Below are 13,080 nucleotides of genomic sequence, written 5' to 3'. Positions count from 1 at the left end.
CGATGCTGCAGCCATCTGCAGATACCACATTCATCTTCTCAACTGCTCCAGAACACATGTCTTCAAATCAGGCATATCGAGCCTAGTGTGCCTCACAAATGGAGTGCCACTTGCGAACAGTAATCAAGCTTACAATAAACCCCGCTTTCTTGTAAGCTTGATTACTGTTCAAACTGTAATGGCATTTCAACTGTTGCCTATCACCACTGCCACAACCACGATCTTGCGCTCTGTATCTGTCCATCTTTGTACTGACACCAGGCTTCCAGTAAGCAATAACATTTAGAGCGTACACACTTCAAATGAGTGAATGAAAGGGTTTGGGTCTATTTGACTTAAAACATTTGACCTAAATCATTTGACCTAATCACATTTGATCGAATGTATTTGACCTTTTTTTGGTCTAAAATGCGGGGGGGAGACCCCCGCAACCCCAGCCCAACTTCCCCTCAATCTAATCTATACCCTTACCCACCCCCCATATATATATATTTCATTAAATTTGACCGAAAAAAAAGTTCAAAAAAATGTGATCAAATTTTAGGTCAATTATGCTAATACCAATGAAAAAGCCCACAGCTGTGGGAGTCCTGAAGCTAGCCTCAGATCCAGTCAGCAGATCTCCTGTGAATCAGACAGACAGGGAATTGACTTTCACTTTTCTGGTCTGCCTCTCAAAGAGTGATCTCTGGGAAGCAGCTGTTTCGGCTGTGGCGTAGACCTGCGAAATTAAACACTGATCCGTTTTTGTTCTCCCTTATCTTTCAGGCTTCCGACGAGAATGGACCGGTTGCAGGGTCCGATGTTCCCATTACTATGCCGAAAATGAGGAGAAATGGTGTCTCGATCTCAACTCCTTTAATCGAAAGTTGTTTCAACGACCAAATTCCAAAAGAAAAGATCAACAACATGTTGGTGCGTGTGACACGTGGCCTCATTGTGAAAGACAGGGCAGGAAGCAGAGGGCATTGGGTCACTTAGTCATAGAAGTACACCTGTGAACAGACGTGTGCTTTCTTCTGCCACTAAAACCCATATCACACTCAACCGCTCCAACCTGGATAGTGGCACTTGCAGCACAGCTGAGCGCATACTAATGAGTGGCATGATAAATTGCTGGAATACCACGTGATGGGCAGGGCAAGGTACAGTTGAGTGGCTATTTTAACTGTCCGGCATGGTGAGATAGTCAAACTCAAGTCTCCAGTGTGGATAATCACACCATAATGAACGGTGAAACGGCGCGTCTTGCGCTGGGCCAGAATGCAGTGGTGCCAGATTCCACCACACAGAGAGCCTCATCACGAGTTTGGCGGTAACCCTTAAATCCAGAGGTAGCGCTGTCACCGCCGGATTTAAAGGTCCGCCAAATCAGGGCTTAGGATTTCTCCCCAGCTCAGAGCTGGGGGAAATCTGCCCCGAAAATTCGCGCTCATACTGCCGCCGGGAAATCCGCCGGCGGTATGAGCGCGAAATTTCCCCTTTGAGCCCAATGGGGAATGGGTCATTCCCGAATGGGCTCAATGGGGAATGGGGACTTCCAAATCCGCCAAACCCGTGATCCGGCGCTAATAGCACCGGTGGGTTTGGCGGTAGGGCAGATAGCGCCAACGCCATTAGTGCCGGCGTTACCGCCAAACTCGTGATGAGGCCCAGAGTCTGGACAACGCCAGAAAGATCTGTAGAAAGACCCAGCACTGCAGAAGGTATAGAGCTGCGTGTAATCCAGAAGATATTGAATCCGCGCGAAAGAGCCCGAATAATTCAGCGTCTGCGCAGTTGGGCTCTTTCATGAGGTTTCTGAGGACAATGTACACGCAGGTGCAGATGGATCATTGAGTTTCTGCATCCGTTTCGTGAAAGTGCGGCATCCCTGAGCCGCTAGAGTTAGAGTTTCTGGGCCTTCCACTGCACGCAGTCAGTGAGTCTGGGGGATGATCTCTGTGGGGTGAACCCGTGCACAGCTGAGATCTGCAACGGTGGCAGGCACCACGGCACACATGGCGCACATCATTGTGGCCATGGCGTCAATGGCACCTGTTTGCAATCTAATGACAACACGCCAGTAGGCGACCTCAGAATGGCCCTTGGCACACGGCGTAGCCGCACAGTGTGCTGCTAAGGAGCCAGAAAGGGAAGAATAGCCGACCAGAATACCCTGCCGTCACTTCCATAGACAGAATTCATAAATGATGTAACAGTTTAATGATGAGGTTCCACACCCATACATATGAAACATGCATAACGCAACATCAGCAGAATTCAACGGTGCTCTTTAATGGGGGCACAGCAACCAGTGAGCCGCCATTACACTCTCTTAAAAGCCACCTCAAATCATTTTGGAAGTCTGCTACAAACCACTGATTTTTCTTTTTACAAACATTTCATACGTATCCCAACGTGGATGCTTTCCAATTGATGCCCCAAAAGTAATGTAACTGTCCCCTTTTCTATCGTTTTCAGGAACAATCGAACTGTCGGATGGAATTCGAAGGGCTGACATGTACGACGACACCTGCGGTAAGTGGGCGCGACTTATTCCCATGACCATTCCTTTCTATGCAGCTCTCTGCCTGGATTACATAGAATGTGAAATCAAAATACCCAACCAGGCCTCCTCAACCAAAGGGACATTCTGCAACCCCTATCGCTGGCGATTGTTGATGACGCATTGATGCCATTAGTAAGTACTCCCCTTCCTGACCGCTGTATCTTCCTGCTGTGAAGTGTGGTTGGGGGTATGGGACTCATGCTACTCTGCCACGAGGTCATGGCAGGGAGATACAGCATTTTGTCTGCTAAGTATGTTTCCTATGTTCGAGTTGCTCTGGTGTGAGGGAACTTGATATATTTAATTTTGAATAGAGTCTCCACTGCACAACCCTTGCAAAGCTGGTCCGGAAAGGACAGCGAAAGAGGGTGGGAAAGGAACACTGGGGCCAGATACAATATAAAATTATAGATGAGTAGTCTTTTTTAACAACAGGTTTATTCTAATACACCCTGCTTGCAGCTTATTGTCCATCCAATGTCACTCATATGTCCCTTGTGGAAAATGTCCCTGCAGCTGATAACCACTCACCTATATGTGTTTCACTGGGTAGCTCCCTGGGTGGTGCATTGATTTATAAAACCACTATTAATTCAGAGGCACACTATCCTGTAGAGATCAGAATTAAAAGTGTGTCCGTAGAGCAGGGCTCTGCAAACTTTGGTTGGCTCTCAAGAAGTTTTGAACTACAACTCCCCATCAGACCTAGCCAGTATAGCCAATGCTGAGGGATCATTGGAATTGCAGTCCAAAACGTCAATAGAGCCACAGGTGGCAAACCCCTGCCACAGAGGACTACTATTCATGTCTTTGATTGGTGTTCATTCAATGTGCTGTGCCCTCAGGGGAACCGAAGGCATTTCTATCAGAATGAAGTGATAAGATAGGAAGAAATACCCTGGACGAAAGAAGCCGACGAAAGACGAGCAGAGATACATTTGATATGACTCGAAGAGATTTATGTTTCATTTGGTGCAGAGTGGTCGATAGTGTTGCGTACTATACTAACTACTACTTCAGTGAGAAATAACTATAGCTTTTGTGGTATGTTTGGAAAGGTTCTGCGCCGCAGCCTTACTCGTGTGCCTCAGAGCTGTTTCAATATAAAGGATATCCATGCTACCTCTAGACATTAGTGATATGGACATAGACATGGACATATGGACAGTCTCGGGAGGATAGCTCAGGGGCAACGTGCTCACCTTGGAAGCAAGATGACACAGAGCAACACAGGTTTGATCCCCGGGTCCGTGCTTAGAAACCTCTGAGTATTAAGCCTGTTATAAATGACCCATCATATCATATCCTGACTCTTGCAGCCACTTGGAAGCATTGTTGAGCTTGAACTAAAGATGATTTGGGACTCTAGGAGGGGCCAAAGCATCAGGATGTCAATCATGTGATTGTATCCTATGATGTGGCTGGGGAGGATGGCCTTGTCAATTAAGGCTGCCTTTCTGTGTATTTCTGGTGGATTTCTGATGTCCAGGGAATAGGATATTCAGAGTCATGTCCAGAGAGCGGAAACCCCTTTCTAAGTGTTCAACAATCAGAAGGTGGAATTGTTTGAATTTTCTTAGTTGGTATAGTTAGTATAAGACAGATTCAACCATGATTTAACATTGATGGATGTCAAGATGATTCTCTAGGCTCTATACTATCTCTCACCCAAGCAATCAGGGCACTTTCAGTGGCTCTTTCTACTTGTCTATTTATGTGTTTTCTTTTGTATTTAATTATATATTCACGGGTACAACATTTTAACTTGCAATGTACCACCCAGCCATAAAAAGTCACTCGACACCTCAATTCTACGCGTACCCATAGCAAACTATTTCTTACTCGCCAAGAGCCAATTATCACTTGCCAATGGCTAGTGGCGAGTGCACATGTTGTGCCCTGATATATTCCTTTATTTAAGTTATGTAGTTTTACAAAGCATGAATCTAGGCCCCAGAAACTGGCTGACATTAAATTCCACAAACTAGAATTAAGACTCAGGGTAAAATGCCAACCACGTAAACAGAATCTTTGAATGTAAGAGACAGAATTATGTGCAACATTGCAAGTGCAGTATTTTAGATAAACAAAGTTGAGATTGGCAGCAAGGATGGCTGGTTTCTGGCATAGCTGATGGGTTAAGGAAGGAGACGAAGGAGGGAAGAACACATCGGTTGGGGAGTAAGAGTAAAGGGAGGGAATCGGCAGCAAGCCCTTGATCACCCAGTGTAAATAGAGGGTTTGTATGAAAGTAGGCCATAAAGCCAACAGCTCACAAAGATGCGGGGTCAAAGTTAGACAGAGGAGAGTAGATGGGATGCCACAAAATGGGAATGCCAGCTGATGGCAGAAAGGGTGAACGAGATGGTGGGAGAAATAGAGGGATTTGGAGCCTCTGAGAGCAAGCGAGAAAAGCAGGATTAACTTTGGAAGTAGCCAAAAACAGAACATCTGCTGCAGGTGAACCGTCAACTGTTAGGCCTTCGTCTGTTGGGTGGCCCGATGAGCACTGACAGTAAAGCCAACCACATTCAGCGGAAGATGGGTAATAGGCAGGTTTTCTAGTAAAGGCTGGAGGCAGATGATGGGAATGGGAGGGGGAAACAATGAAGAGGGTAAAAGAGTGTGAGGGTGGGGGTGGGGTCAAGTGTGTCAAGAAGAGTAAGATCACCTAGTGCCGGCAGCAGCCCAACAGTCAGACCTAGCGCTCCGCATTGGGGTGGGTGGTGCAAGATGAATGGTAACACACAAATAAAAGAGCATAAAAGGAAGGTCCGGAGAAGGGTAGGTTTTTAATACTTTGTATATGTTAAATGAACTCATATATTACAGGGAAAGGCAGTGTCACAGGATGAAAACCCCAAGCCTCTATATCCAGGTCTTCTACCATTAACCATCATGAAACCAATCTGACTCATGGGACCCCTCCTGTGTGGCACCAGTCTGCGGATTCCCATAGGACTCCAGGGACGGATTGCTGATGTTACCCCCAGCTGTTTTTTGCAGTTGGAGTACTTGACTTAGGTAAATCTCCCCCCGTGTAGTTTGCCAGTGTGGAAACATACCCATAAACGCTATTTAACTGCACGTTATTTCCGCACCAGCAAACCTATAATGTGGCCCAAAGAATTACAAAAACAAAACTGTGAGGCTTGCCCTGATGTTGTGAGGACCTGCACTGAATTTGTGGCGGGGTCATGTCTTTATGTTATTGTGTGAGTAATTTCGATTGTGGTTTGAAGAAATGTTAACTGCATTTCCTGCTTGGAATCACCAAAGTGAAGCCTATCTTAATGTTCTGAGGGTCAATACCAAAGGGATTGCCCTGATTCCCGATGTATGTACCTTTCCTGTACTTTGAGGTGCTTTAAGTTTGGGTTTTGGTGATTCGACTCTGGCTTCTCGTTCTCTTCTTTCTTTTACTTCTGTCCCCTGATGCCTGCGGGCTCCGGTGCGATACAAATGGATACTACATAATTACATAAACACTTTACAGCCTGTCTTGCTGTTGTAGGTGGCTGCCCTGATCTTGTGGGGCATGTGTTAATGTAGTGAGGAAATATCGCGTCTCATATTGTGAGGGTCTGCCCTGAGATCTGGGGAGTTTCTTGCCCCCGTTGTGGCCTCCAATTGCTCCAAATGCATGGTCTGGGCCCGAAGAGCGCAAGTTAGAAATGTCCGTCGGGGGTTGGAGAAGTCATTGAAAACAATGGATGCGAGCAGAGGCAGAAAGGAAGGAGTCTGTGATGAGTGGATCTATGTCTTTGGCCAGAGTCCTCTTGTGTTTCCTAGAGACTGAAAGGCCTCCAATGGAGCCCAGATAAGCTAAAGGCTGAGAGCGTGTGGTAGGAAACTGAGCCCACTGAAGTAGAGTACATGTAGGACGAGAAAGGGTGCAGTTGGAAAGAAGAGCATAGATACCTCAGGGTTAGGTGCGCTCTACAAATAATAAACTAAATTAAACTAAAAGCACAGGGGCAAGCCGAAGATAACAGGGAAAAGAAAAGAAAAAATAAGGGAAGGTAACAGCATGGTAAGTAGAGAGCATGAAGCATGAGGGAAGGAGAGAGCACAGGGGGAGGAGGGGAAAAAAGACAGAAAAAAGATGATGGGGATAAGGGCATGGGGAAGGTAAACTCTTGTTCGTAGAGGTGCGGCATGAGATGCAGCAGGATACAACAACCGAGTGGGGGGCAGAAGGAACCCATACATTTGGCAGGATCACTATCTATGATTCCCAGGGGAATGCAGTAGAGGAGGTAGGGTGTGTTGTAGAGGGCTGGGGGTTACCATTGGAGTCAAGAGAATAAAAACCAGGTGGAAATAGCATTGTAGAGAATAAAGAGCAATGGGGGGTGGAGTTCATGGAGGACGAGACAGCAGAGCATGGGAAAGAAGCAGGAGACAGAGTCTGGGGTTGTGCGGCAGAAGGAGGATGCTGCCGTGATAGGCAAAATGTGTACTGTTGACAGAAGACATGGCTTGCGGCCTGGCAGCTGCACAAATGACCAGCTACCTTTGTGCATGCATATACATTTGGTAGTAGGGATAAAGGAAGGTTTATGGAAGTTAGAGGACCTTTCTGTTGTTTTCTTTGCCTGCTAATTAGGTTTTACAAAGTCACTTACCATTGTCCAATTGGCATTCTGAAGAAATAAGGGGATACATGTCGATGTCGACCAAACCAGCTGCAGTAATCATAGTCTACTGGAAGTAGGGGTTGTAGCCGGGCATGCCTAAAAGCGCAGAGGGTAGTGATAGTGAGGCACCATCAGAGATGCAGCTTACACGAACACACCATGGCTTTTCAAGATGGTGGTGCTGACGCAAAGGATCTACATCTCTCACCAGCATTTCCTCCCTTTCCCAGCTTGCAGTGGCAAACATCAGAGCTGCATGTAACCCCAGCCCATCCTGTCTAAGTAGTGTAGAAGTGCACCTGTGAGGAAAGAGTACACATGGTGGAAGAGAGTAAACACAAAGGTTGAGTGCAGAGATAGCTAAAAGAGTATGCAGAGGAGCATGGCTTAAAAGAATGCACAGGGAAGGAGAGAGCAGAGGGTAAAGAGGAAGAACAGAAGGTTGGGTGGAAGAACACAAAAAGGCTGTGTGGAAACAGGAACCAAGTATGGGAGGGTTGAGGCTTTACAATGCCTTACCTCTCTGACCTACATCTGAACAAGAAAACTAGGCTCATGCTACCCTCAGAAGCCTCACTCTAGTTTGTTCTTGGCATGAAACAATCTTTATTTACCACAATTAAAGGGTTTAGAGCACCGAAAGGAAAGTACTGCACTGTTTCATCCTCACTTGGCATCCAGTGCCATATTGTCCTCCATCCGCAGCATGTGTGAAATGTGTTGTGACATCACTAAGAGAGGGTCGCTGCAAGGGAGAAATGGAATGGACAGAGGTGCACTGGGGAGATGCTACTTCATCTCCTTTCATGGGAGAAGACACTAATACATTTCAAACTCTTTGTATCCTGACGGTGTCTTCTTCATTTCCTCATTTCTTTACAAGATGGTGTCTTCTTTCTGTCCCTATTTTTCAGTGTTCTGTTCTGTAAGGGTACCTTCTGTGGTGTTTCATTGTTTAATATGAGTCTCTTCTCATGAGTTTCCCTTTTCACAGATGGGTGGTTCCTTGATGTGTTATTCTCTTTTTTCCTGCGTTTCCGATGCTCCTTAGTCTCTACTATGAGGGTGAGCTTCTCTTAAATTATCAATTGGCACTCCTTTGCTGTGGGTCGCCCATCAAGAGCATTGTTAACTTCACTGTGGAAGTGGTTTCTGGTAGAGTGTGCTCTTTTTTGTTTGTTAGCTTGCACAGGAATTGTAAAGTGCTACTCTTGATAAGATTCACATCTTCCACCCTTCCACCACCAGGGAAGGGTGTAACAGGTGTTGCACCTGAAGGGGTTCGCTGAACCTGTAACCCATGTATTTGCACCTTTCTGGAAACCTGTTTATTTGCACCTTTGTGGAAGCCCGTTTTTTAAGAGATGTTCTACTTGAAAGACACATATTTTCATGATGTGCCAAGTGTTGTAGTACACACATATCTTCTGATGTTCTTTTATGACTTTCATTCTGATGGTGTTCTTGTTGACGATTGACATGTGTTGAATGGCATTCGCCCATGCTGGGATCAGCCCTGCTTCAATTGAGGGAAAATGTATTGACTCCTGTGTTGGAGTTTATGGTGACATGCTGTGAAGCTTCCTGCACATCAGCCTCTTAGCATCTGGCAAATTACAGCGTTTCTTTGAGAAACCCGTTCAACCTCTCTACCTAGCCATTTCCTTTGGGTTGGTATAGTGCCATTTTGAGGTGTTATACACCCATTAACTGTAGAAAATGAACCACTTGGAAACACTTGGACCAGGATCGGAATGATGGTGGAGGTGGTGATTTTCTGTAAGATGTAAGACTCAATCCATTTGGAAGTGAAATTTGTGAGGATAACGGCATAGCTCTGGTGTATTGGCATGCAGTTCAATGAAGACATTTCCAATCTTTTTTCCATACTGTGTTCCACCATTAAACACAGGAAAATGGAGGGATTAACATTTAAAGATGTGTGTTACCTTCTATGCAATTGGAACAGGGGCTGATGGTGTTCTCGACTTCTCTGTCCATCGCAGACCACCAGAATTGTTCCCGATGCAGTTTCTTCTTAAGGGTAATCCCTGTGGGTCCTTATTGAATTGTGTTTAGTAGATTGTTTCATAAAGAGGCTGGAGAAATTCATTTGTTAGTTCTCATTACTAAGCAGCCCACTTCAGAGAGTTCATCTTGAACGTTCTGGTGTGGTTGTAAGTTGAGATGAAGAGACCATCCGAGGGCATCACTAGTCTTGTGAATTCTAAAAGTTGCTACTCTTCCTATGTATACTGCGCCGGATGATTTGCTGATGGCTCAGTTGGTTCTAAATTCCCCATCAAAAATGGAGGCTCCAACACACTAATGAGCATCCGTCAGGACATTTATCACCCCTGGGAGCAGGCAACATCGACAGTCAGACTGTTTGTTTTTCCAACCTGTATGCAGTTTCTGGTAAAATGCTTGATGTTTGGCAGATAAGTGAGCCAATCCATAGGAGACGTTGTTTATGCCACTGGTATTATGATAACTTCACTGGTGAAGTCATCTGCCCCAAACCTAAGTGCAGATGTGATCAGTGGGTCAGGCTCAGCTGAGCATTTTCACAAGTAATTGTTCTCCGGATTGTGAGCCATCTGGTGGCACACTCGATGGTATGTATGTTCTTCTGCACCTAGCTTTTGTAACATGATTGCCCCAAGGTCAAAGTACTCAGAGTCAAGTTCAGTATCAACCATCACTACAGTCCTGGCTTGCTTGGACTTACAAACTTTAGTTAAAAGTCCAATGTTTTTTCACTTGGAGCATTCAGAATTTCTGGAAGGGCAGGTGTGGTGGTTTGCAACATGATTTCTGGAGCCAAATCTGAAACAGGTGCACACTTCCTTCAACGACAGGTGGAATCTGTGTCTGTCTTGTTTGGGAGAGTGCTCTTGGTCTCGTTGTTTGCATACCTGACAGACAAATCCTGATTGTGAAATGAGAATGTCTCGCACTTCGATTTAAATTTTCGTACCACCCCCATGCTCCATTGAGAATGATTAACGGTTATGGCCACGAAAATCTCTTGTTCGAGAGAAGGGTCCCTATTCATTTATAGGGTTTGCTGTATCCTGGGGTTGCAGCTATGGAGTACTAATTCGTCTCTGGTGAGTTGTCCATTATAGCGCTATAATAGCGCATGTGCTGGAAAGTTCTGAGCGGGCAGTAACAAACATTGTTGATGGATTTGGTGAAGGACTGTAGTCTGGGGTAGAATTTCTTTCATTCAACAATGATGTGAATCTACTTGCCGAAATAAAGGTCAAGTTCAGGCAGGGCCTCTTTGTAGACATCTCCATACACTGTAGCATTGCTTTGAATGGTGCTTGGTGCCAGTGAGAAAAGCCTTTGCAGTGGCGTAGCACACATGTTGCCCCTCCCCCTCTTGCGAGCCATGCTGAGCCCCCCACCCACCAGCTCAGAAACAAATCACATGCTGCACCACACCCTTGGTCAGAATAGATTTCCACACTTGCGCAATACGCACAAATGTGCTACTGCAGGGGTACACCGCACACTGCACTAGGAGAACAATATAAATATGTGTTTTAATGCATTAAACATCACACTATCTGAAAACATTTGGCTAAAAAGTCAGAGCATTTGCAATTGTTTTTTAGGGTAACACCAATCCAAAAATCCAGTACCTGCAAGTCATCAACAGTGCACAGGAACATTAAGGCTTTAATTAATTGAATGCTTTGCTATTAAAAATGCCATGCCACAATGAAAACAGGTCCAACTGGCTGCACAATGTAGACCAGTTTAGACAGATAATAGCATATTACAGTAAACCATGCCAGGCCACATTTAGACATACCTAGACTGGTTGCACCAAAATGGCAGTTGAATACAATAACACCTATCATGCTTATTTTATCACAGATGCCCGGAAAAATATACAATGCCACAGTAAGAAACGGCTACACTGGCAGCACCCAAATGCCAGTCTAGTCAGGTAATTACACTTAGCAGGACTGCTTTATCAGAGATGCCCAGTTCAAAAAAAGTCAAGCCAAACTAAGAAATGACTAGATTGGTGGCACCAACATGCCTCTCTAACCACTAATAAGGGATATCATGTCTGCTTAGCCAGGACATGTATGACCATTACGATTTATCGCACAAGCCAGCCCCACCCCACGCCCCACACATCCCCTCTCCCTCCTACCATTTGCCCAAACCACCAAAATCAGCTCCTTGCCCCAGAATAACTTCCATGTCCCTCTTCCTTGTCCCAATGCTTATGTATGAGGCACCTTGCGTCATACGCAAGTACTGGGACATGGACAAGTGGGACTAGGAGTAAGGAAGATTACATGTAACTAAGCCAGGCATTACCTCAATGCCCCTCTACCTCATCCTTCCACCTCATCACAGTACTTGTGTATGAAGCAAAATGCCTTATACACAAGTACCGGACAGGGAAGAATAGTGCTAGGAGTAATGAAGATTACCAATATGTAATCAAGGCATTAAGCACAAGCAGTGGTGCAATACCATTGGGAATGTTGACATGACCTGGCTGACCTAAAGAGAAATTGCCAGACAGAACAGGACACAGATGATAAACAGCGCCTGGGTTTCGCTGTTAACAAAAGCCCAGCAATTACTAACGTAAAGCATTTCACTGTTAGTACCTGCATTCAGATGCTTAATTTTTTAGACAATTGAAATTGTGATGTGGGTTTAGTGCTTGCATGCCAGGGGAGTGAGTGGAAGGGTAGAGAGGGGACAGGAGACCACTCATTCTCAAGAAGTCCATAAGTTGGTGCATTCAGACAAAGGAAAGAGTTAACTGCTTGCAACATTGAACCTGCACTAGACTAGTCGCATTAGAATGCGTAAAGAAGTTAGATGCCCCCCACAAATAATTTTACCTCTCTTCCACCGCCTGTGAAGCTAGCGCCTCTCCCATTATTTGAAGGGTTAGCCCGAAACTGAAATGTAGTTTTCATTGCCACCCTGAACACAAGCACACACACCATTCACCATACACACACGTACACCCAGCCACCATTTAAGTGTGTACTCTTTAACTAAAGAGGCCCACCCAGGCAGCCATCCATACATTTAAGGGTGCACCCTTTCACCATACAGGCACACCCAGGCAGCCACCCATACATACAAGTGTGCACCCTTTCAGCATACAGGCACAGCTAGGCAGCCACCCATAAATGTAAGAGTGCACCCTGTCACCATACAGGAACAGACACCCAGGCAGCCAACCATACATTTAAGTGTGCACCCATTCACCATAATCTCACACATACATGCACACACACATATTTAAAGAAAATAAATGTTGTACCTTTAATCCGTTGGTCCAGGGAACGAGGCCTTCGGCTCCCTGCAGCAGCCAGGAACGCTTGTTGCCATCATCTGCAGAGGATCTGGAGGCCTCAAAGTCATGGGGTGAAGGGGAGCCCTATTACTTCTAAAATAAATGGTTCATAAAGAAATTATTTCTGCTAAAGAACCGAACCGAAATGAAAATTATTTCTTCATGAAGGCAGAGTTACTTCAAAAAGAAACGATTTTTTTGTAAGTCATAGGGTTTCCCACCACATGACATGGAGGCCTCAATCCTGGAAGATTCCATTCCATGGGGTGTTGGGAGCCCTCGGACTTCAAAATGAGATAGTTTTTTGTAGTTACTGTGCCTTCATAAATTAATTATTTCTGTTACGCTGTAACAGAAATGATTTCTTTATGAAGGCAAAGTGACTTCAAAAAGAAAAAATGTTGTTTAAAAAAGTATTGAAACTTTTTTTCATTTTACATTTTGTGGGGGTTCCCTCCTAAAACAAGTGGTGACGGGGCACTCGGACTTCAAAAAGAGATAATTTTTTTGTACTTACTGTGCCTTCATAAATTCATTAT

The 13,080-nt window shown here is 45.1% G+C and overlaps 1 protein-coding gene across 1 annotated transcript in view; it reads left to right on the top strand.

Annotated features, from left to right (window-relative positions):
* Window positions 1-782: 782 nt before the first annotated feature.
* Window positions 783-13,080, top strand: part of LOC138579687 (uncharacterized) — a 33,526-nt gene continuing 21,228 nt past the window's right edge. The window contains exons 1-2 of the mRNA XM_069649927.1: window positions 783-915; window positions 2,464-2,520. Coding sequence (XP_069506028.1) covers window positions 817-915; window positions 2,464-2,520 — 156 coding nt within the window. The 5' untranslated portion in view covers window positions 783-816. The remainder of the gene's footprint in view (window positions 916-2,463; window positions 2,521-13,080) is intronic.

This window comes from Ambystoma mexicanum, chromosome 3p (genome assembly GCF_040938575.1).
Source record: "Ambystoma mexicanum isolate Mex_15411 chromosome 3p, UKY_AmexF1_1, whole genome shotgun sequence".
NCBI classification, from domain to species: Eukaryota; Metazoa; Chordata; class Amphibia; order Caudata; family Ambystomatidae; genus Ambystoma; species Ambystoma mexicanum.
The sequence above is the reverse complement of the archived record's forward strand: the minus strand, read 5'-3'. Positions and strand labels throughout refer to the sequence as shown.